At 43.6% G+C, this 24,696-nt stretch overlaps 3 protein-coding genes across 4 annotated transcripts; all 3 read right to left on the reverse strand.

The window, feature by feature from the left end:
• LOC123995678 (failed axon connections homolog) lies at window positions 1-6,475 on the reverse strand. The gene is made up of 6 exons (XM_046299337.1): window positions 5,962-6,475; window positions 4,268-4,403; window positions 3,924-4,120; window positions 3,068-3,285; window positions 2,423-2,539; window positions 1-2,174 (listed from the first exon to the last, which is right to left on the reverse strand). The coding sequence occupies exons 1-6, from the start codon at window positions 6,216-6,218 to the stop codon at window positions 1,876-1,878; spliced, it is 1,224 nt and encodes a 407-aa protein (XP_046155293.1). The 5' UTR covers window positions 6,219-6,475; the 3' UTR covers window positions 1-1,875.
• A 591-nt stretch (window positions 6,476-7,066) lies between these two features.
• On the reverse strand, window positions 7,067-14,415 carry LOC123995176 (cyclin-C). 2 transcript variants are annotated; one of them, XM_046298590.1, is made up of 12 exons: window positions 14,099-14,415; window positions 11,771-11,877; window positions 11,430-11,514; window positions 10,983-11,052; window positions 10,182-10,233; window positions 9,971-10,026; window positions 9,261-9,296; window positions 9,074-9,165; window positions 8,921-8,988; window positions 8,737-8,816; window positions 8,497-8,615; window positions 7,067-8,388 (listed from the first exon to the last, which is right to left on the reverse strand). In XM_046298590.1, exons 2-12 carry the CDS (start codon window positions 11,844-11,846, stop codon window positions 8,334-8,336), a joined length of 789 nt encoding a protein of 262 aa, XP_046154546.1. In that variant the 5' UTR covers window positions 11,847-11,877; window positions 14,099-14,415; the 3' UTR covers window positions 7,067-8,333. The 2 variants fall into 2 exon arrangements, with proteins under 2 accessions (XP_046154546.1, XP_046154545.1); XM_046298589.1 differs by lacking the exon at window positions 14,099-14,415 and adding an exon at window positions 12,317-12,473.
• Window positions 14,416-16,961: 2,546 nt separating this feature from the next.
• Window positions 16,962-24,390, reverse strand: pgm3 (phosphoglucomutase 3). Its single transcript, XM_046298591.1, has 13 exons — window positions 24,235-24,390; window positions 23,531-23,739; window positions 23,025-23,209; window positions 22,485-22,552; window positions 22,206-22,339; window positions 21,783-21,978; window positions 20,888-21,045; window positions 20,308-20,391; window positions 20,136-20,234; window positions 19,923-20,042; window positions 17,974-18,096; window positions 17,655-17,828; window positions 16,962-17,502 (listed from the first exon to the last, which is right to left on the reverse strand). Exons 2-13 carry the CDS (start codon window positions 23,735-23,737, stop codon window positions 17,416-17,418), a joined length of 1,635 nt encoding a protein of 544 aa, XP_046154547.1. The 5' UTR covers window positions 23,738-23,739; window positions 24,235-24,390; the 3' UTR covers window positions 16,962-17,415.
• Window positions 24,391-24,696: the final 306 nt, after the last annotated feature.

Below are 24,696 nucleotides of genomic sequence, written 5' to 3' on the forward strand. Positions count from 1 at the left end.
GTATCTGCGTCTGTATCAGTGTCTGTACGTGTCTGCATCTGTGTCGGTATCTGTCTGTATGTATATGTGTCTGTATGTATCTGTATGCATCTGTATCTGGCTGTATCTGTGTCTGTATCTGTATAGGGTCAGCTGTTAGCACCCAGCATGAATAAATGGTGTATGCCTCAAAATCAACTCACAAGGTACGATGACTCATTGATGCACCATATGGACAGAATTCTACACCCTCTGTTACACGCACACACAGGACCCAGAAGTGTCCGCTGAATGACAAACACTTGTAATGTCCACATCTCACCATCATACATCAGCAATGCACTAGAAATAGAAAGATTAGAGTAAACGGTTTCACTATTCCACATACTGTAGCCTACTATTAAATAAGACTGGCAATCAACACTGTGGATTATAGTAGTTGTTTCATGCATAGCACAGAGTGAATTGATGCTATAAGTAACAATGGCCATTCTATTCCTTCTATTTCTAGAATCAATTAATTCTAAAAGGGGAGTAGACACGCCATGTATTTGATGAGAACAGAGAGGCTGGGCAAAGGCCTAATAGTTATTTCAATATATTGCATCTTTGTTCGCTTTCTCTGGCCTGAGGCACACACACACACACACTGCATAACAATAAACATTAAAACAGGGAAGCGTAGAAACGTAGATAACAGATAACCAGCAGGGTAGTGTGATTTTCATTGGCACCTATTAGCCATGCACCTCCAAGTATATCTAGTCTATTTAGTCTATTTCTACATGGTTATTTCATCCGCTCTCAATGGCTGAATGTACATACACACAACTAAAGATCTCATGTAGCCGCCTCTCCTCCTCTTCTTCATCTGATGTGAAAGAATTGGACAAGTGAAATAAAGTTCCAGTAATCATCTACCATATTGCTTTCACCTATCCAAAGTTTTCAGATCTGTGCAGATGAAGGAGAGGAGATGAGGAAAGGAAGCCACTTTAGATTATTGAGATGAATCCACTTTAGATTATTGAGATGTCCCCTCAATCCACAGCATCTGAAACTCGCCCTCAACATCAATGACCATTCTACAAAGGACCTACGAAATACTCAATGATGGGTTAAGACCTGACTGCAGATGCAAAGTGTCAGTCATCTGGGTAGAAATAGATGCATTAGAATTCCTAAAACCCAGACCAGCACAAGGGGTTAGTTGAAAGTCACCAGGAAGTTTGGTCATATCAAACAAGCACTGAGAGGTTGTACAGAAGAACCACACAGAGTATTTACATTATAGGACATTGGGATAATATATATTTTGCAGGCTATCTATACTATTTATACTCATATTGAACTGTACTCATTCACATCTTGCCTGAACAGTTCCCCACATATCATATATAATATCAAGATAATGACTCATATTTTGCAAGGATGCAAGTCAGGGGTCAGTATGTCAAACACACACGGTTGCCGTGGGAAGAGCAACTCGACAACAGGAAACTGGGCGACAGGTGTTGACATCACCCAGGTGAAGGAGTTTCTCAGTGATTGCGTCATTAATTCCTGATCTTTCTTTTGCAACTCTGTTCTCCATCCTTCTCTCTTTCCCTTTTATCTCTTCCAGGTTGATCTTTTCCTCTCTCTATCCCTCTTGGGCTCTTTCTCTATTGCTATATTACCCTTATTTTCTCTATCTTGCTATTCCTTTATCTCAATATTCAGTCTTTTGTTCCTCTATCACATTGTGTGTAGAAGCTCTGATTACCATCCCTCATTAGCACAGGCAACAACAGCCACTGGCAATAGAAATGCTCCCCAGTAGTTATTCCCTCCTCAACAGGGAGAGGGCACTGTATGGGGGCGGAGTGTGTGTGTTGTGTGTGAGTCATATGGCGGTCAACACTTGAGCTGCTCCATCTCGGAGCACTCCGTGTCCATGTCCGAGTCGTAGAGCGAGTGGCCTGTGCGGTCACTGTCTGGGGAGATTGTGTGTGTGTGTGTGTGTGTGTGAGGAGGACTGGCCTCATCCTGGAAGGTGTCTGTGCGGGAATACAGCCCCAGGTCTTGGAGTTTGGACAGGGAGTCATCGTCCTCTGTGGTGTCATCGTAACAGAAGTCCTCCAGATCAACGAACCACTCGGGCCAGAAGCGCCGGCGGATCCTCTCACAGTACATGGCCAGGTTGATCAGCTCGCCTGGAGGGGACAGGGTGGGTCAAAGGTTAACACAGAGGCAAAGGTCAACAAGATCAGATGAGAATGGGTCAAAAATATTTATTTTAATAATTAAAGATGGAGTCTCTTCTAGAGTCTGATTTCTCTCAAGGTTTCTTCCTCATCGCTGTAACTAGATAAAAACACATTTAAAAAACATGTTGCCTGGGATGTTCTTTCTGGGGAGTGATGTTAACCATGACAGGCAATGTGGTTGGTGGTTAGCTCACCTTTGATGAGTTGCTCTGGCCGTGTGCCCGGCAGGGTCCACATAGCAGGGGCTAGATGGCTGAACACAGTGGCATCCACCATGGACAGCTTAGGACCCATCAGGTACTTCTTATCACCTACCCAGAGAAACACATCAAGAATCAATGAGCGAAAAGAATGCTGTATGGAAACAAGAGCGATGGGGTAAAATGTGTACCCGAAATTAGTCCATATGGTGTAGTATCCATCTTTCACCAGAAGAGGTCAAAGTTGTACAAGGCTGTTCCATCTAGCACTTGAAACTGGTCATAGTACTATATACCCGAAAGAGGAGGCTGGTGGGAGGAGCTTTAGTAGGATGGACTCATTGTAATGGCTGGAGTGGAATACATTGAACAGAGTCAAACCTGTGGTTTCCATATGTTTGATTACCATTCCATCTTTACAATGAGCCTGTCCTCCTATAGCTCCTCTCACCAGCCTCCTCTGATACCTGAATAATCTATAAAACAACAAAGGAACCTACAGCTGGCTTTAAGCCTGGCCTAGATATGAAATTAAGCGTGCTTCTAAGGCTGCAGATTGTACCTTGTGAAATGAGACGGGATGATGATCTTTAGGACTAAGTGTGATCTTAATGATTATCTACAGTGCACTCTACATACCGAGCAGGGTGGCCAGCGTCCGCATGTCTTTCTCCATCAGAGTGTAGACCTCCTCCTTAGTGAACCGTCCAATCCCGTGGCCGTACATCTCTCTCTTCACGATGCCGCCGGTCAGGTGACTCAGGATCCACTTGAGTAGGTCACTCAGCGGCCCGCTCACCGCCAGCATCTTCTGTGTCTCCTCCAGGTTGTCCACCCACTGACAGTACGCTATGGTCCTGTCATCACATACAGACCAGCAGAGATTTTCATTTGACCTTCAGCAGGGATCATCAACTAGATTCAGCAGCGGGACAATTTTTTCTTGAGCGGATGGCCAAGGGGCCAGAACATAATTACAAATCATTTGTAGACTACAAATTGACAACAAGAAGTCCAAACAGATATAATATTTGAATAAAACATTATCGTTTCAAACCTTGCTTTTATTTGTATACGATCACATACAGTATATCTCTCTATCATACTTGAGATTTCTGGAACAGATTTCCAAAATTAAAATCACTTGGAGCTGATTTGCTTGTGTTTTTTCAGTCTTTTATATCCAACAATTATTATTTTTTTTTTTAAACACGTAGTTTTTTGGGGATCTGGACTCTTGGAGGGAGGGATAATAAAATGGCCAAATTCTCCAGTGGGGGAGCCCTAGACCACAGTATCTCAAATCTAGTTTCTGATATAACGTGTGCTCCCGACAGCACAGTTGGTTGGAGCATGCAACACCAGGGTTTCAGTGTTTCATTCAAGGGACGGATTAGATGTTATGGTTTGGGACACAATCACATTCACCAGTGTATCATATATCCTTTCCCAGTATCTAGTGAATGTCCTTCGGCAGTGTCTGGAAGTGTCTCACCAGTAGAAGTGTTCCTCCACCATCTTCGTGACAGCCCGGGACACAGCCTTCTCCTGGGAACTGAGGTTCTTGTTGAGGCTCACGCCCAGCTTCTCCTCCAGGAAGTCGATGATGAACTCTGTACCAGACACCTGCTCCTGGTTGTACTCTATCCATGGCATCTTCCCCTGGGGAGAAAGCTTCCCATCAAAGTAGTTCTGCAGTAGAGTGAGAGCAAGAGAGAGAGAAAGAGAGAAGGAATTCCAATGGTCAATTCCTCTTCAATAGAAAATTACACAACCATTACATCAAAATCACTAATTCAAACACGCACCAACCCAAACATCTCTCACACACACACACACCTGGTAGGGCAGGTCTACCATGCGTAGGTAGGTTTCTATCTTGAGGCAGAAGGGGGAGAGAGAAGGGACTCCGCTCTTTGGCCTGGAGAACTGGTGAAGGATGATGGCATCTTTAGAGTTCAGCTCCTGTTCTTTCCTATGGACCAGCCAGGACAAGGCAGTGTGAGCTCCACATTCTAATTACTCCTCTTTAGACATTTTATTCAAAGCAACTTACAGTTAGGGCATAATTATATGCATGAATTGTGTGTGGGAAACAAACCATCAACTGATGTAGTAAGGCCATCCTCATGTAAGGCACTCCTCATGCATGTCCATCCTTATATTGGATAAGTGGAAATTAAATGATCAAATTGTAATATATATATATATATATTCTTAGATCTTATGCATCAATCCCATGTGAAATAGTGTGTCACGTTTTACAGCTATCTAGCACAGAGAGCATTGCACAAGACCCAGGCTGAAGCTCGCTTCGGGCAAGGGCGCCCATTGCCAACGGGACACTACAATGTCAAAACAATTAGGACACAACCGGATGAAATATTGCAATACATTAACATGGCCACTGTAGCAGATAATATTACACGTTTGTACTAACCAACGTGGTCAGAAATTAAGTCGCTATGTGAGGAAGTTGTTAACTTCATAAAGGTGCTTAAACGCGAGGGCAACGTCATTGCTGAAATTCCGAGGAGCTGTGGTGTTGAAATGCCCACATGCCAACAACAACAAAAAAGCGTTTTGATCCCATTATCTATAGTGCAAATTGCTTCGGTATAATGACATACAGGAAGAGTAAATTACAGAGTAACTAATTAGAGATCGATGTAGAATGGATCTTCATGACAGTTTTTTTAAAGAATGAAAGAGCACAGGCTGAACAAAAACAAACGCCACGTCATTGCTGAGTAGGCCTTAAGCGATTGTTGCTGCAGGTAACCCGATATGTTTTGTAAGGACAGCAGCGACCAAAGTCAATACGTTATTACAGCAACAATCTAGGGATTCTACGGCGAACCTGCAGTTCATAACAGATCGCCAATTTCTGTTTGCTCTTGTCTATTTGGGCCTGGCTTCTCTCTTAATAATTATCTCACGTGTGAGGTTAGTAAAGGTCATTTTATCACAACCGCAGTGTTTTTCTACTGCAAGAGACAGACAACGATGAGACATCTTTGCCTTGGGTAAAGCCAGATAACTAATATCACACATGCACTATCATACCATGCCCTTGAGAAATTGTAAATAACTGGAAGACAACCTTTGCAGCAATAAACATGATCTTATTATTATTGTAATTACAATGAACAATCGCTAATAACATGCGTCTAATAGGCACATCACTAGAATACGAAGAGCCATAACGCCCGCAAAACGCTTTTTTTTCTTCCATAACGAGACTGAACATGGAATCTCATTCAAGAGGGCGGTTACATCACCATCACAATCCACCCACTCACGAATCCTTATTATCAACCGATTCCGCTCATGCAGCGCTCAACTCGCCCAGATTAAGTAATATCATATATTGAAAATACAACAATAATATAGACATGTGATGTTCCTAAATAATGCCCAGGCACTACGGCAACCATTCATATTGATATCAATGCCACGAGTAATTGACTGTAGAAAAGCGTGTTCTGCATCTACAGTGTTATTGACATGGCTCTGTTTTTTGGTAGGCCTACCTGATGGCGAGCAGCTCGTGCAATAGATAGGCAGCGGTGGCGAGCAGAGCGCCCCCGGCAAGATAAAACGTTTTCCGCCACCACGAGTCCGACCCAAGGGCCGACATGATCCCGCCGTAGTCCTGCAGAGGGTAGGCGATGATGTACCCATAAAACGAGAGCTGCTCATCGGAGCCGCCCAGGCCGAAGGAGCTCTGGTTCCGGCCAAGATCAACCACACACGAGCGCGTCCAGGCGAACCCGACGCGCCAGTACATTCTCTCGCTCAGTGGCCTCTTTCCGCCTTGCTTTGGCCGGTTTTGGCTTCATCAACGGGGGCTTCATGGGTGCCGAGGGGTCGTCGCGGTGCGGGATGTGACGAGGAAAAAAGTAACGGCCATCTCGCCTGGCGGTTATCCCCGCAGCGGGGTAGGCATCCTCCGCAGCGGATCGCCGCGGCTCTCTCACTCTGCCGCGGATGAGGAGTGACGTCACGAAGGCTGTACCTTTGTGTACCAGCTCCTAGAGGCGGAGGGCAAACACATCAATAAATACACCATGTTGCTCCAACAACAATGACTGTTTATGCAATAAGTTGGACTATACTACATTTCCTACCAATGTCAATGCAGTTGTCGAAGCTACTTTTTTTTTTTCCCCAGTAGTCCCAGTATAATGGACAGGTCTGTTTTGCAAGCATTTATATGTAACTAATCTGCATTACATCTGCTTACCACTAGATGTCGCACTACAGCCACATACCTATTTCCTCAGAATGGTGGTGTAGCCTGTGACTTTGGCAGACTGACATTTTTTATGCAAGATGTTCAGTGCAGTGTGATAGAAACTTCCAGACCATTAAACATTTCAATCAAGTCCAACCTAAACTCTCAATCATCTCAAAACTGTCTTCCTCAAATTATTTCTCTCCATCTGTAAATGCTTTGCAAACAGCCAGTAAGTGAAAGTAATATGGAGGATGACCACCACGTCTGACTTCATCTTGACTTTCTTTTCACATCGGGTATATGAAGCAAAATATAGGAATTTACTATGGGGATGCCCCCAAAGAGAGGGGACTAATTAGAATGAACACCCCCCCAAAACATTACACTTCCATGCAATAGGACACAGTTGTGCTCTGAAGTCCCTTGACAAGCAGCTTTATTTTGTAAGGCATTCAAGCACCTGGTTCTGGACAGACATAACACAAGAGAAACTCAACCCCAAACACTAACCACTCCCACTGTATTATTTACGGCACAGACAATATATCAATATCCACAAGTAAATATGCACAAAGGTATTGTGACACTTAAATTTGATGTAATAGACAGCAGGTGCAGACAATAAGTAACACTGGACCTGGCAAATGTAAGACTGATTCAATATGCAATAAAAAAACAAGGCTAAAATACAACCTTCCCTCCCCACCAAAAACAAATAAATGTGGTCCTTAGACAATGTTTTTTTTAGTTTTTTTAATCATGATAGTAAACACATTTGAGCACTTTTACTTGAAGCAGACTTAGCTAATACAGTTCATGATTTCTACCCATGCAAATTTGCTCATCAAGCGAAACACAAAAGATTAACATAAAAGGAATAAAGATATGCGTAAGGCTATTTGCAAAGGTTGGAGATGGGCTGGGCAGGAGATATAACAGTAAATGAAGACATCTGAATCTAGTGTGCACCCCTGGAAATTACATTCTCGCCCATGACTTCACCTGCTAAACTCTGCAACCAATCAATGTAGACCTCAGATAGCAGGACATCCAATCGGGTAACAATCAAACAGCCTTACATCCTATCAGATCGCATCGAAAACAGTACAGGGTACAATCATCTTACAGATACCAGTATAAAGGACTACTATTATCCCTGAGGAATGAAGCAACTATCAAAATGGGAAACTCAAACACGCACACACTACTAATGGTCAAGTTCTCTGGTCCCAGGGAGCTCCATATTACATGACTGATCCCTGAGACAGTTCAAGGATGTCAGGATAATCACAACTCAAAGTCCCCCCCATCCCTGCCTACATCCTCCTGTTTCTTGCAGTTTTGTTTAGGTCCATAAAGTTAACTGTTGAGAGACAGAGTAACGTGGCAACACATGACTGCTGGCACCGATTGACTGATGCCAGCATTCCTGTGGCCATCTCTCTGATGAGTTATCGTATGAGCAAAGGAGGACTGAGCGTGTGCAGACTTGGTCTTCTGGTTGGGATAACCATATCAGAAAAGAGGGTTTGGGCTTTTTTGGTACCCTGTTTTTTCTGCTATTCTATCAGTTGAAATACATATGATTTGTCTCTGATGTCACACCACGGTATTGTGCGACATAAGTTTCCCCCTGCACCCTGTCCATGGATACCATCTCGTTGCCTATGACTGGCTGTAGGAGTTGTTCTGGTTCCCATTAGAGCTCTGGTCATTCTCACTGGTACACAAACAAACGGGGAACAGTTAGTTTAGGCAGGAAGTGGATGTGTCATGTAAACAGCCAATAACTAGGACATTGAGGTGGGGTTAGGAAAGATCTCAGTACCTGTTGGGAGGAGGCTTGGGTTTAGGCATCTTGTGGATCACAACAGCCATCTCCTTCCTTTCGTCAAAGTTCTTCCACTGGTCATAAAGCTTTAGGATGACTCGGATGATCTCCAGAATCTGAGCAGGGAATAAACGTCACCGCACAGTACTCTATTATCCCTAAGGCAACTGGATCTATATACATACATACAATCAGCTTTCCCCTCTGAAATAAGCCATTTGTATGGTGTTGCCTTACCTTCTCCATGTCTACAGAGAGCTCAGCGAACCATTGCCTGGCGTCCTTCTGCTGCACCACACAGGCAACATGCAGACAGGCTGTGGATGCAGGAGGAAGACATTTAGTGTAACACCTCAACTATATTTTATTGAGCTGAATATCTAGCAGTAGTAAAGGTGAGTGGTCTGATAGGGAGTCTTACCTAGAGCGATCATGAAGGGAGGGTAGAGTAGACAGAGGTCTGTCCTATACGTGTCATTCACTATTCTCCTTTAGAACGAAGAAAGGGGAAACCATGAGTGTTCCAACAGTTCATATCAAATCAACACATGCTCCCACAAAGAATAACTCATACCAGGCCAACGGCAGTAGCATGTCCTCCTGCCCCATGTCCTGCACATACTGCAGCAAGGGTCTGTAGGGGTGGTACACTATCAAACAGCAGTCCTGGAACACACAAGATCAGTAAATCCATCCATCCAACAAATGGATGATATGATCCAGCATGGAGTGTATTGTGAGACAAAGCATTCTATACTCACCATGAGCTCCAGTAGGTAGAACTCACATTCTAATATCTGTCATGAGGAAAGCAGATGAAGTTTAGTAAATATATCAGTTTCATAGTCACAATTTAGAACCCTCCTTCTCTCTATTGGCCTCTATAGTTTGAGAAATAGTATCTGGTACTAGCAGCATCCTGCTAACTGAATCTCTAGTGTGAATCACCATCATCTCCTCGCTCGCTCCACACCAAATCAATAATAGTCTACACAGCTTTTGGACAGGCAAGGTGTTAGGACAGCTCCAACGGGGTTCTGGTAACTCTGAAGACCGTAGATAAATAACTGGCGCTGCCAACGGTGTTGCCTTACCTTCTCCACTTAGCACCGCAGGGAGAAATGTGCCCCGGCCAGGACACACGCCACCAACCAGTCAAAATCACCTCCCACAGCGATGGGAGTTTCACCATAGGCATGTGATTGCTAGTGGAATGTGGCATCAACATACTGATACCTAACTACAACACACACCGTAATGGACTCATAGTGGTGGATAAATATTCCACAATATAGTGAGTGTATGTTGCGTAAGAGATTGGTCCCACCACCATGCAACATGATCGTAACATCTAGCTCCAACAATGAATGATATCCTATCTAATAACTGTATAATAAATAGTACATTATTACACCTAAGAACTGTTTATATAGCACATCCTAAGTGAATAGTAAGGTTAGGTAAGACTTACATGGTTCATTCTATAAGGGAACTCCTTTGGGAAGGCATAGGAAAATCGGGTTTTTACTGCACAAAACAAAAAACACTTGTTAGATTTGGAATCACATGAACACAACCCATCAGAATGAATGTAGCCTTTCTACCACAGCACTACTGTATTTGTCATTTTCAAAAGAAGCTAATATCTAAATGGAAACACTTGAGCGTGTCTCCTGACTTACACACGGACGTAGCTGCAGAGATCAGACGAGTGTTTGAAACAACACCAAATTCCTGGAAGAGACAGAGGCTTTGATGATGCTGTCATAGAGCAGTAACATAATCTGTGTGGGAGTAGGGATGGGGTTATGTTACAGAGCAGAGCAGTTAATCTGTGTGGGAGTAGGGATGGGGTTATGTTACAGAGCAGTTCATCTGTGTGGGAGTAGGGATGGGGTTATGTTACAGAGCAGTTCATCTGTGTGGGAGTAGGGATGGGGTTATGTTACAGAGCAGTTCATCTGTGTGGGAGTAGGGATGGGGTTATGTTACAGAGCAGTTCATCTGTGTGGGAGTAGGGATGGGGTTATGTTACAGAGCAGTTAATCTGTGTGGGAGTAGGGATGGGGTTATGTTACAGAGCAGTTAATCTGTGTGGGAGTAGGGATGGGGTTATGTTACAGAGCAGTTAATCTGTGTGGGAGTAGGGATGGGGTTATGTTACAGAGCAGTTAATCTGTGTGGGAGTAGGGATGGGGTTATGTTACAGAGCAGTTAATCTGTGTGGGAGTAGGGATGGGGTTATGTTACAGAGCAGTTAATCTGTGTGGGAGTAGGGATGGGGTTATGTTACAGAGCAGTTAATCTGTGTGGGAGTAGCGTTGGGGTTATGTTATAGAGCAGTTAATCTGTGTGGGAGTAGCGTTGGGGTTATGTTATAGAGCAGTTAACCCTACTCCCACACAGATTATGTTACACAGCAGTTAACCCCATCCCTACTCCCACAGACTATGAAATGTGGAACGGGAAATCAGGCCATATACCTCCACTTTAGAAGCCAAGAACACGCATGTAGGAGCCATGAGCACCGGGTCTATACTCTTCAGGGAGTACCTGCAAACAGAGAGACAGGGAGATATTAGGAAGAGCTATTATAAAAGTTTGATTTTTTTATTTAACTAGGCAGGTCAGTTAAGATCAAATTCTTATTTACAATGACGGCCTACACCGGCCCAACCCGGACAATGCTGGGCCAATTGTGCGCCGCCCTACGGGACTCTCAATCACGGCCGGTTGTGATACAGCCTGGATTCGAACCAGGGTGTCTGTACTGACGCCTCTAGCACTGAGATGCCGTATGTTAGAACGCTGCGCCACTCAGGAGCCCGATTTATTATTTTTTTCTCAGGAGCCCGATGCTCCCCTAATGACATTTAGAATTCCATAATGAATAGAACATAGTGTTCTTGCCATGAAAATGGCATAAGCACCTGGCATAGAAACGTTTGAAGTAGACGATTGCTGTAGCGATGACCTGCTGACGGAGCTTCAGGTGTTCACCCAGGGCCTGGATGACTAGAACAGATTAAGTCAAACATATCAAAAAGCAACCATAAAAGACAATAGATCATTTAGAATATAAAAGATGATATGTAAACAAGATCATTGCTGGTTATTGAACAGAGTGCTACAAGACCAGACCTCAGGGTGATGTGATATTGTACCAACGGTAGGCTAATTCTCCCATCACAAAAAACTGTTCCCACCACACTGATGTATCACAATAGGTGGAATCAAAAGAAATACAGTTAAAATAGCCTTCTTTAGATACCATTGGCAAAGAAGATCTGCAGTTTCCAGTACTCCTCCTCATTCATAAACTTCATATCCTTCTGACGCTCCTTCATCAGGTCCTGTTTGTCCAGGACCCACTGCAAACTAATGACAGAAAGGAGACAATGAATTACACAACGAGCGATCACATACACACAGTATCATAACAAAACGCTGCAGATTGGTAATCTGATAGCGGTGCGTCAGAAAGAATCAACACAAAATGCCTTGACGACCAGTGGCTAGGCTGTCACAGAGGCACAATAATTAGCTGGCTCAAGAAAGAAATCTTAGCATTCATAAGTAGCTTATTACCCCTTGGAATTGCATTGATAGCTATTGAAAATGTTTATCCGTTACGCTAATATTTACCTAACATGAGAGTGGGCGAACACAACGTTAGCTAGCTGTTAGCTAGCTAACGTTAGCTAGCTACTGTGAAGCGGGCTAAGCTAGCAAGCTTGCCAACTACTTAGTCCTCAAAACAAAGGAGTTTATTTGCCATGCACAGTCCTTATACATCACGTTTGGCCAGAACACTTACTAATGCGAGCTCTGCCAGAAGTTCCCCGCCATGGCTTAATAGTTGAGGTAGAAAACGCAACTTTAAATTCTGTTCATTTGTCTTGAAAAATTTGTCAAACGAAGACCAAATGGGGGGTGTCACTAGGTACCACACCCACAAAGTCAGAAGGCCCGCCTACCCTACCAATCAGATGACTGAGTGTGATGACGGCTTATGGTTAATGGGAAATGACCAATCAGACGAGGGTGCGAACCGGCTTGCAGGAGAAAACGAGAGATCCATTTATTTTATCCAGTGATCCATCAATGATTTGGCTATGTATTACTCTAAAACCAACCGTTCTAAATGCAAGTGGTAATCAGATGTCTTCATCAAACTCAGCTTGCAAGCGTATCATGTTTGCCCTTACTCATAGTTACTTGTCAAAATCAAATCAAATTGTATTTGTCACATACACATGGTTAGCAGATGTTAATGCGAGTGTAGCGAAATGCTTGTGCGTCTAGTTCCGACCATGCAGTAATATATAACAAGTAAACTAAGAATTTCACAACAACTACCGTATACACACAAGTGTAAAGGAATGACTAAGAATGGGTACATAAAAATATATATGGATGAGCGATGGCCGAACGGCATAGGCACGATGCAGTAGATGGTTTTGAGTACAGTATATACATATGAGATGAGTAGTGTATGTAAACATTATATAAAGTGGCATTGTTTAAAGTGACTAGTGGTACATTTATTACATCTAATAAGTGTACTTCAATATCTGCATTGTTTTTAAAATGGCATCGAAACGAACACATTTTTTTCATTCCACATTGTGACAAAACAAAGAAATTAAAGGAAAAGGGGAATGGGAAAAATGTAATTGCACCACCAACTAACCCTGCACCTATACACCCCACTACTTGGGCCCTAAACGAGCCAACAACACTCCTGGGAGGATGGAACCCCTTCTCTCAAAACTCCCTGTAGATTTTCTGCACTAAAATCTCTCACACCCAAATATTTATCTGCTGCTGCAACTACCACATCTGTCTTCTGTGATTTCTGCCCCATCAGTGCAATGCAGTTGATCACCATGGCTATAAATGCATGAAATCTAACGTTATTGGCTCTCTCTTCAGGCCTACTCACTGGGTGGCTCCCAGTCGACTTACTCTATACACAACTCTCTTCACTGCATCAGCATAGGACACTTTCTGCCCCACTTGAACTCTGGCAATCTCAGCCAGTCTCGCTCTCTCCCAGTGCACTTCAGATCCCCAGTTGCATGGGCACCCCCACAGTTGACACACAGTGCTTTCTCTATCCAAACTGTACACTCCCTCGGACTATGCCTTGCATGAGCACATTTCTCACTTCGTGGGATCTCCCTTCTACTCTGCTGCAACATGTCCAAATCCTCGGAACCTAGAGCACCAAAGCGGGTTCAGAGCATAGGCCCTCACAGAATAGTAAATGTAACCTTATCAGGAATAAACTCGGTGTCAAAGATCAATCGCCATTGCCACCGGGTCCACGTCTCACCAAACGGTGGGCGTTAGAAACACTAGAAATATTCCCTTTCATTTGATCCACCTCTACACTCAACGCTATCCCTCTGATCACCACTCTTAACAGCACCCTGCAAAGCACACCACAGATTGAGCCCCGAGCCGCACAACTGCAGTCTGACTCAATTTCAAGATCATCAAGGTTCTCAACATAGAATTAAGACCTGCAAATAATATTACTTCGTAATTAGAAGACGTAGGCATGTACACATAATTGCCCAAAAAAGCTTTATACCATGTTTTGTGCTGCTACCATGTTGGTGTCATGTTGTGTTGCCGCCAAATGCTATGTTGTTGTCTCTTGTCGTGATGTGTGTTTTGTCCTATTTGTTTTTAAATCCCAGCCGCGTTCCCGCAGGAGGCCTTTGGTAGGCCGTCATTGTAAATAAGAATTTGTTCTCAACTGACTTGTCTAAATAAAACATTTTACATCTCAACGAAGGTGTATACTCAGGACACTAATCTCTGACTTTAACAGCGCCATTCTTACGCTACTTCGTCATTGCACCTCCTCCGTCGATCTCTCTATTTTGACCCTCAAATTTAAACTCAAGACATGCCATTTCGAAAACGAGTATTTTCCCGCAAACCGGAATACGGGTCTTCACACTTCCTCATTTGATTGGTCGGATAGGTGGGCCTTCTGCGCTGGCATACGCGTCATCACACTCCCTCATCTGATTGGTCGAATAGGCGGGCCTTTTGACTTTGTGGCTGTGGTAACTAGTGACAACCAATAGAAAATTGTCAGCTTATCAATTTGCAGTGGCATCACTCAATGCTGTTCTGACGGTGACTGGGCCTGCTATGCCTGTGTTCCGCGAAGAGGTTCCGGGGTAGTAAATGGTGGGGAAAGGCACATCTCCTGTCGTCAATGACATTAACTAGTAAAGATAATATTGCTACTGTACCGAAGTATCTTAAAAATGGAAATATATTATATTTCTATGAGCCTAACACAGAAATAGTTAGAGGACGCAACATTGTGTCTGTCAAATTATGGAAAACAACTTTCACAGCAGTGGACTTAGCACCTCAGAGCCCGTATGACCTTACAAGTGACGTCAAAAATGTTGTCCCATTAGCGAAGAAGGTGAAGAGGGGGGTGAAAGTGAGGCGGGCTAATTTTGCAGTTCATTCAACCCATCCACTAATGGTCCACTAATTTAGGAGAGTAGGCTAGTCTAGATTATTATTGTCTGTAAACATTCTTTAAACCCAGTGTAATAAAACACATTGTATAAATAATGTATACTCATTCAACCCTTTATTTTGATCTACTAACGAAGTCTGTGATTAGTTTCCAGCGGTGAGTTAAGGTGAAGACACTTAAAGGCAATCATCATGAGTCGCAGCCCAGAAAGGATGTCTTCTTACTGCCGCCACTTCGAGGGCCCCCTCGCCGCCTCCTCTTCCTATCAGGTGCAGATCTCAAGCCCCTCGCCAACTTGTGATGCTGTGGGGAGACGCATGAGAGAAGAGACACATCTGGTGAGTAGTGCAACTCCCACAACACATCTTTACTGTAGAAAGAAGCACGACAGGTCAGAGCTCTTTTAAAAGTGGGCAACAAGTGAGTTTTTTTTAAATGGACTCTAACAGCCGCTTAGAGATGGATCCCTATGACCTAAAAGCTTGTGTGTGTTTTCCACAGGAGCGTATTGAGGGGCTGAAGCTGGAGATGAAGGTGATGAAGGAAAAGATATCTCTGCTGCTGAGGGAGTACCAGGAGCTGCTCAACATCAAGATGGCCCTGGAGAATGAGATCACCACCTACAGGTGACATCACACCTTCCCCAATAGTCTAAACAGGCTTCTGCTCTTCTCGCGTCTTATCTCCTTCTTGAATAGACAGAAGTGGACAGGTGAAAGCAAATTCACAGTAGGAATCATCCATATTGCTTTCACCTATCCTGGGTTTGTCAGATCTGTGGAGGAGATTAAAAGAGAAGACAAGGAAAGGCAGAAATGCATGTCTTTTGATATGGTTGTTCTTTTGATGTTAGTAAGTGTACGTGTGTTTTGTCATTGCTTCTCTGTGGTTGTGTATTTGTCAGGTCTCTGATCGAGGGCAGGACACCAGTCTCAATACCATGGCACAGAGCATGTCTCTGGGTGGAGGAAGAGGGGGCATGGCCATCAGTGCTAGCATGAGTGCTTGCTCCGCCTCTGCCTCCGTTAGTGCCACTGGGAATGGGTATGGTGCTGGGCAGAGTCCCCAGTAATGGACATAACGGAAACACCAAAGAGGCCCCTATCGGGGCAGTGGAGGTGAAATCAACAGAGAGCTATGAGGAACAGTCAGTGGAGATGACTGAGCGGAAGACTCTTCTCATCAGGTAGGGCAAGCCTGGGTCATAACCTATGATCTATCGATAAAATATGAAATACCGGTCATTTTTGTCATCTGAAAATATGCTAATTGTGTACATTTTTGTATACATTTGTATATTTGTCACCCAGTATCATTTTCAAAACACTTTTGTCCTGGCCTTTTATCTCAGAATAGTTAAGACAGAAGACATGTATGAGAGTGACAAACAGGAATGCACCATCTCCATCTCCGGAGCTGCTGACGACACAGACGAGGATTAGAATGTTAGACCAAGACCCTTTAGACCTAAGCCCTAGCGCTTCCAACCACAAATGTATTCTACACCAACCCCCTCGGATAATGGTCTTCAGGATCAGGACGCCTATGGTCCTCTTCTGTGTGTCTCTGGCTGCACTAAACTCTCTGAGCCTCACACTGCCTTTCTGTTAGCCTTTAACTTCCCTGTGTCTTAGAACCATCTCTCTATATAAGCAACAACAACAAAAAAAACACTCAAAAAAAGCAATTACCATATTTTCTCTTGATGTGGTCATTTCAGAGAGTATACCTGTATTTGGGTTATTCTGTTAAATAATACGGCAATTAAGTCTATGTACTAATGCATGCCATTTATTCCATGTAACTGGAGGGTTTTTATAATAATAATAATAATATATGCCATTTAGCAGACGCTTTTATCCAAAGCGACTTACAGTCATGCGTGCATACATTCTACGTATGGGTGAGGATAAGATCTAAAAAGAAATGCAGAACAAGTTTGATGTCAGTTTCACTTTCATATCTTTACTCTTGGTGTTGAACAATTACATAGCAGCACAGTCTTTCCAGTTGAGATCTGTTCATAGCAGTGCAGTTACTCAGATATGAACAGAAATGCTAAATTGATCGACAATAATAACCGGTAATGTAAACACTTATAATTACATGGGAATAGTACAAAACAAATACATTGACTGGATTAAGGTTGGGTAAGAAGGGGGGTTACATTTTATTTAACCTTATTTAGCATATGCTCTCTTCACATTTACTGAAATCAATCACATTTTCCAGACTAATAGAAAAGTAGCAATAATACAGTATTAAATGCAGTATACCGTATAAAATGATTTGGCACCTGATAAAAAGGCTACAAAATGGGACTGGATTCAGGAAGTGTGGTCCATCTTCAGGAGATTAATGGATTTTTCATTAGACTTAAATTGCATAGTGTGTGTGTTTTATAACGATTTAGGCTCCTCTCCTACTCCTCCAGCGAGGCGGTACACTGCCAGGCTAACTTCATGTGCCAGGGCATCGGCACTCTCCTGAAACACACAGAAACACATTACCATCACCACCATCAGACAGTGAGAGACAGAAAAAGAAAGTGCAAAGAAAGTTAAAGGCATAATGAGTGAACATGGAAGGTGAATTGAGTGGCTCACTATCACTCCATGTCTCAGCCTCTCAGTCCCACCTGTGTGTCTGCCTCGGCGTACACTCGGACCACATCCTCTGTGCCAGAGGGACGGACAAAGGAGCGTGCCCGTCTGTACTTCTTCACCCGGCTGTCTATGGCCTCCTGCAGACCTGCTGGACTCACTGTTCTCCTCTCTGCATCTGTAGTGTCAATCACCCGCCGGTCTGCCACCTATAGGCCGCACAACAACACTGCAACTGTGAGGCACTGGGATGAACTGTGTTAAAACATATGTACTAGTTTCCTTTTAATATACAGTCATTTATAGAAACATACGATGCAACTCCCTGAGTGCTGCACACACACAAACACACACCTTGACTTTGAGCTGTCTGTTGGGCAGGTCTGTGTAGATGGCATCCCATTGTTGTACTGTCATCCCTCTGATGGCTAACACAGCCTCAATCAGCAGCATGTCAGAGATAGCATCTCCTACAGTCTTACAGAGAGAGGGAGAGAAAAAAAATGTAAATAATGCACACAGAATTTGACCCTTCATTGCAATGACTGTGTGTAGTCCCTGAATTGCTAAAATGGTTGACTGTGGGTGTTTCGCAATATGCATATTACAGTGCTGCACACTCATGTGCCGAGTGCATTCTCAGAGGACATTCTCTTGAGTATGTTCTTGTGAGGACGGGAGCGTGGAGAATACATGAAACATTACATTTGAGAAGCACTCGCACTTCCCCTACTGTATTACCTCACACCGCCCCTCCCCCATTCACTGCACCTTCTTCCAGCCAGGACAATGGCACCAATAGATGAAACAAGATATACACAAAGCAAACGTTTTACTTTATAACTATCAGCTAGCTATATGTCAATAGTAATAATCTAGCTAACCAGATTAAGTTTATTCACGTGAAAAACATGTCAACAGTCAGACGTCTACAGCGGGTGGTCCCTAAAACGCTGTTGTGCTGAACGATCGGCAGACCAACGCTAGAGCCACATTCGGTACGATGTGTGTGAGCCTTAAGAACTGAAATTTCAGCCTGTTTTGGTGGGATGGAGTTTTGGCCTGCCTGGTGACATCACCAGAAAATGTGTTAATGGACCAATAATAAAGGCAATTCCAAACCTCTCTGCCAATAGATGGGTTGGTTGTTTAGCAACAAGTGTGCAAATATGGGGCAAAAACAACAGGGTTGGCTTAGATTGTTGACAACATGTAAACTATATTTTGCCTCCAATGTTTATTGAATAAATTGCACATGAGCACTTGTTTTATATGAAATACATTGTTACAGTTGTTGGTTAGCTAGCAAGTGAATTGTTTAAATATTAGCATAGAGGTGACGTCAGTCAAAACACCTCAAAACAAATCAAGGTATCAAGAACAAGAAAACACTTACGTTCCCACATGGCAGTTTCTTGTCATTGTTGCTAGCTATCTGGTCATCCAGAATCACAACAACACATGGACTTTTGTCCCATTTAAAAAAAATGTATTTTACCTTAATTTAACTAGGCAAGTCAGTCAAGAACAAATTCTTCATTTACAATGACGGCCTAGGAACAGTGGGTTAACTGGTCTAGGAACAGTGGGTTAACTGGTCTAGGAACAGTGGGTTAACTGCCTTGTTCAGGGGCAGAACAACAGATTTTTACCTTGTCAGCTCGGGGATTCAATCTAGCAACCTTTCAGTTACTGGCCCAACGCTCTAACCACTAGGCTACCTGCCGCCCCATCGAAGTATGCACATCATTTTTTGTGACGTTCTCAGCTAAGCCGTCTATAACAGCTAGCTGTCAGTTTTCCCCTCCCCAATCAGACCACTCCCAGACAGTCGGAAAAAAAAAATCTTGAGAATTTGCTTAGATAAGAAACTGTTTGTTTTAAATGAAAATGGTTAAAAACAAACAATCACAGTAAGGCACGTCATTGTTACCCAGAAATGATTTGATATTGAGATAAAAACAGCTGCATTGGACCTTTAACATATCAAGATAAAATACTGTAGTCAGGCAACATATGAGATGTGAATAGGCAATATTTCATTCAGAAGTCAGAGTTTATTTTCTCTTGCATCAGCCCAAATAATATCTACCAGCGGTTGTGTTATCTTTCTTAACGGACTTGCCTAGTTAAATAATAATGCTTAGAAATGTGCACAAGCGGATTACGCATCTAAGAAGTGCCCTCCGTGCTTTTATTTGGACTCCGACTGATGCATGCTCCAATTTCCGTGCTCGGACCGTGGTACTGTATTATGCATATTTAGAAACATCCTGTGTTGACCTGACAATGTGTGGCCATACCTGGTTGATGAGGTTGACCGTGTTCTGCAGTAGAAGTGCAGCTCTCCTCCTCTCGTCGTTGGTGTTGGAGTCCTGGGCTAGCTTCTGAATCTTCTCCTCTGCTGCTTTACTGAACAGAACCTGAGACGGGACCACAACATAACCATAGTCAGACGGGCGGCCATTGATTGCGTGCTTTCAGTGCGAGTGTGTATTTGTATGTGGCTTACTCACAGTCCCGTGGCCGTTAGCCTCAAAGTAAACACCAATGTCAAACTCCTGGGCTGCATGGTGAAGGTGTTTCACTCCTGTCTTGGTACACCTCACGATTACCTGGGAAGAGGGAGGAGAGGTCAGCACTGATCGCATGTGTGTGTTGGAAAGACTGAGGAGTGTGTGTCCACACCTTCATGGTATCTTCCAGGTATTGTGTAGAGCTGCCGTTAGCGTACGCTGTCTGCACCACGGCTATCTGCAGGTCAAGACCAGCCTGCACAAACCCAAACACACACAGGGGGAACACAGGTTAGTGTGTGCACACTTCTGAATGAGGATGGTACCGAGTCCGTGTGTGTTATGTAGGGGCGTGTTTAAGCATCATTCATCTTGGTTAACCCAGAACTAATGTCTTGCGTAATTAGTCAGCTGCTCGATTAAGTTCTGAGTCCATACAGAAGCAATGAAGAAATGCTAAACGAGGAGCAGAACCGGAACAAGTAGCTCCACCCTCTGTCTTCGCAAGCTATGGGCCGAATGACACCTCCCCTTCCAAATTTCAAAAGATGCTAACACCTGCGAAATCGTGATTTGTCCAAATAACCAGTGATGAAAAACCCAAGCCCCGGGACTATTGCTGCTCGTTAGCGAACGGTGCTCATAGTATAGAGACAGATCGACGGTACCACTTATGTTTACTGCAGTCTGCCCACCAGAGATTAAAGCATCCAAGGTAAGTATAACAAGTGTGTGAGTGTGTGTGCATATACTTGTGTGAGCAGTTCTTTGAGGTAGGTGCTGATGAGAGTGGCAATCTTGTCTCCATCTAGCAGATGGAATCTCCCTGCAGAGCCGCTGTAGTAATAAACTATACGATCAGCATCGCCATCATAGGAACAGCAACGCTCCCCAGCAGTCATCTCCACCCCTAGAGAGAGCGAGAGACGACAGAGAGAGAGAGAGAGAGAGAGAGAGAGGAAAAAATAGAGAAGTAGAAGGGTCAGAGCCATCCACTTCAGGAGTCTGGCTGTGGCCTACAGTATTTATTACATGTAACTCATTGAGATGTCTTCCCTCTGGTTGCCAAACATGGAAACTATAATATAACAATCCTGACTGTCCTGCGTTTCATAATGAGACATAGCAGGTCTGTTTATCAGTCACCTGTAGTCTGAGACACACTCATGAGTCAAAGTTCAGTGTCGGCCTCACAGTGCATTAGGACACACCAAGAGGTGAGCCCTACCTCAATAACAGCAGTCCCTGTGTAGCTCAGTTGGTAGAGCATGGAGCTTGCAAATACAGGGTTGTGGGTTGAATACCCACGGGGGACAGTTTGAGAAAAAACTATGAACATGTATGCACTTGCTAATGTAAGTCGCTCTGGATAAGACCGTCTGCTAAATGACTAACGTAAATCATCTTAAGTAGCTTCCTCTCCTTGTTTCTTGTTCTTTCCCTATACAGATCTGAAATGTAAAGTGACAGTGGCAAGTGGATATTCTCCATATAGCTTTCACTTGACTTACCCCATCTCTTCACAGCAATACAGATGCCATGCAAATAAAATACTGGAAACTGGGCGAGGATGCTATTTGTGGTCTATTGAGAGGCACACATGGAGAGAAAAGAGACCAGGAGAGGTCTGCTGGTCTGCAGTCGCACCTTTGGGAGCTCTCTGCTGTACTTTGACGTAGTCGGCTCCACACAGGTGGTTGAGTTTCCCGCTGGAGCCGTCGTTGAAGAGGGACAGCTGCAGCTCGTTCTTCAGGTAGGTCTCCATCTCACACACCTTCAGAGCCCCGATACCATTAGCGCCGTCCACCAGCAGGGCCTTCTGATCATCTGTACGGTTAGGCACCTGGAGAGAGGGGGCGGAATGGGTAACATTATTTTTCATGAACAATCATTTAACTGCTTGAAAATGTGTATACATGATTTATAAAATAATATACATGCTTATAACTGCTTACAAATGTGTGTATGTGATTATAAATGATAGAATACAAATGTTTTATGTATAGTCATGCTTATTAAATGGAGGTTATTATAGTGTTACAAACAGACAGAGAGGTGATGTAGTCTTACGTTCTTAGTGAGCTGGATGAAAGCCTGGGAGAGTTTCCGGTAGTAACCTTTGACAGTGGCTTCACCATAGCGACCCTGGGTGTTCTGACAGCATACCATGTAGTGCAGCTGGGGTGTCGTCACCAAGCCATAGTCTGATCGACAGGGAAAGATACCAATCAGTCATTTACAAAAAATAAATAATAACCAATAATCAATCACACACCAAGGTGTAGTCGAATAAGAATGACAGAAGGATTGACATAATAGACAGCTAAGGAAACCTAAGAGTTAACGCACCTTTACTGTGGCCTCCCAGGGCATGGACTCCATCCAGTACTGCCTGTGATAGGCTGTCACTACTGGGCCTGAAGTAACACAACCAATCAGATTAAACGTCTAAGGAGATATCGGAGTTGCCTGACGACTCAAATTGAATTCTTCCTCTGCTGTATGTTCGCTACATAGTTCAGTCTGAGAATTCCATCTATGAAGTTGTTTGTGGTGACGTCAAAATGTTGTACAAAGCAAAGTCATCAGTGACTGGATCATATCTAACCAATGAGAGTATCAAAGCCAATGACACATTTTTAGACGCCGCTTTACCCACGTGTGTTCTGGCCCAACCCATTGGTTTCTGGGACCAATCAGAACGGTTGCATTAATTTGCATCACCCGGTGCCACATGTGGAAAGAGTTTACATATTTAAGACCATTCCATTGGTCCTAAAGTTAAATCTCCACCCACCCAGGACACCGGGTGATGCAAAAGGAACTCACCCGTTATATTGATATTCATGGTTATAGTTTAGTTTCTAGAGAATGCAAACACCCCAGTACCTGGTGTCTTTGCCCACGAACACGCTGGCCTCTTGGGCCATGCTGATGGCCTCTCTCTCTATGACGTCTTTCAGAGCGGTGAGTAGCTCCTCCTGCTCTGCGTTGGCCAGCTGGGTGGCATAGACCTCCCACGCAGGGGTCACCATCTCCCCCATGGGGTCCACCAGCTTCACCCCGTTATCCTCCTGGAGAGGGGGTGATATAGTGGATAGGAAGGGAGAGGTGGAGAGACAGAAAGAAGGGGTATGATGAGAAGAATAGGTAAATGGAGGGTGAGGTAAATGGGGGGGAGAGAGAGAGAGAGAAACATGGATATTGTGTAATTCAGAAAAGCAATAGTTTACCTGAAACCAAATCAATACTAGACAACCTTCCTCTAATAATATCTGAAAATCGGCCCTGAGAGCACACCAGAATAAAACACCAGAGACTATCAGTTAAAGAGAAGCCACACAAACACAGTGAATGATTAATAGGCTACTGAATGCACTTCATGTTTTGTTCACCTCAGGGTTGTGTGACGCAGTGACCATGACTCCGATGGTGGCCTTAGTCTTCTTGGAGCGGAGTGTGGCCAGTAAACCCATTCGGAACATGACATGGTCTAACTGCTTAGAGTTGGTGCGGAACCCAGCAGTACCATACTGTAGGACCAACCCTACAGGTTTAGGGTGGACAGCAGACTTCTGGGATACTTCCTCAAACTGGACCATTCCTGAAACACATAACAGGGAAACAAAGGGAATGTCCTGATAGTCTGAAGTTGGTTCCTTTCTCCAGCTCCTCTCCTTCATAACATGTAGTTTATAGTCGTCAAGGGGCTAAACATGTTAGGAATCCCAAAGAATCATCATGATCTGATATTCATTCTGAACACATTACAATAATAACGACGACAGCAATACACCTTTGTAAACACTATTACAATATTTGATCTGTCAATTTAATGAGGTGACTGAGAAAACATGTTAATCATGCATTCGTCGTTAATCCACCATAAACCTATGCCCTACTAGGACATAATTTACGGGTCAAAGGTGTAACGTTGTCTGTGCTGAACATTGATGTCAACCAGCTAGCTACTGCAGAAACATGATTGAGCTCCTCTGACATACGTGCAGCGTAATTTACTTGTTAAACGATCAATAGAATACATACTATTCATTTCTAAATACTTACTAAACTGATCAATTGTTTTTCTTTCACTTACTTGCAGTTGTTCAAGAAGAAGCTACCAAGGAAGTGGAGTGAATGGAAAGCTTCCTGATTCTCCTGGCGACGTGGCTGCGGTTCAGGGTACGTCACGTGACCACGCCCTTCAACTGTGGTGCGCTGCTACTTGGAACGAACCCAATAATCTGAGCACATGAACTGGGCGGATTACACATTCTGTTTTGATGCATTTATTCAGTGGCCACCGTTTTAGACGACGATTTCAAACAAGAACAATTAGTAGGTTTGTTTTTCCAATGTTTTTTTCCCCAAGACAAATAAATACGGTATACTTTTAATCATAGAGACTTTAATAAAGTGCCTAGAATAAATGTATATAATAAAATGCAGTTATTGTCTATTATATTATCTTGTTCTGTATAGCCTTTGCAACAAACGGCAGACAACGCTACTTTACTTATAAGTGGTCGAGGCAATACAATTATGCTAATATATTGCG

Source organism: Oncorhynchus gorbuscha, linkage group LG14 (assembly GCF_021184085.1).
Source record: "Oncorhynchus gorbuscha isolate QuinsamMale2020 ecotype Even-year linkage group LG14, OgorEven_v1.0, whole genome shotgun sequence".
Classification (NCBI taxonomy): Eukaryota; Metazoa; Chordata; class Actinopteri; order Salmoniformes; family Salmonidae; genus Oncorhynchus; species Oncorhynchus gorbuscha.

What these genes read in the sequence shown, in the direction of transcription:
- LOC123995678 (XM_046299337.1), bottom strand. Translation starts at nt 6,218, where the DNA reads ATGTACTGGCGCGTCGGGTTCGCCTGGACGCGCTCGTGTGTGGTTGAT. An exon ending in CACGAGCTGCTCGCCATCAG is followed by an intron (nt 4,404 to 5,961) that starts GTAGGCCTACCA and finishes GCTGGTCCATAG; the next exon opens with GAAAGAACAGGAGCTGAACT. An exon ending in GTGGAGGAACACTTCTACTG is followed by an intron (nt 3,286 to 3,923) that starts GTGAGACACTTC and finishes ATGTGATGACAG; the next exon opens with GACCATAGCGTACTGTCAGT.
- pgm3 (XM_046298591.1), bottom strand. Translation starts at nt 23,737, where the DNA reads ATGGTCCAGTTTGAGGAAGTATCCCAGAAGTCTGCTGTCCACCCTAAA. An exon ending in CCTGGGAGGCCACAGTAAAG is followed by an intron (nt 22,340 to 22,484) that starts GTGCGTTAACTC and finishes CCTGTCGATCAG; the next exon opens with ACTATGGCTTGGTGACGACA. An exon ending in CGGTCAACCTCATCAACCAG is followed by an intron (nt 18,097 to 19,922) that starts GTATGGCCACAC and finishes TCTCTCTGTAAG; the next exon opens with ACTGTAGGAGATGCTATCTC.
- LOC123995176 (XM_046298589.1), bottom strand. Translation starts at nt 12,348, where the DNA reads ATGGCGGGGAACTTCTGGCAGAGCTCGCATTA. An exon ending in TTCTGGCAGAGCTCGCATTA is followed by an intron (nt 11,878 to 12,316) that starts GTAAGTGTTCTG and finishes TTCTGTCATTAG; the next exon opens with TTTGCAGTGGGTCCTGGACA. An exon ending in TCCCTTATAGAATGAACCAT is followed by an intron (nt 9,297 to 9,970) that starts GTAAGTCTTACC and finishes TCCTCATGACAG; the next exon opens with ATATTAGAATGTGAGTTCTA.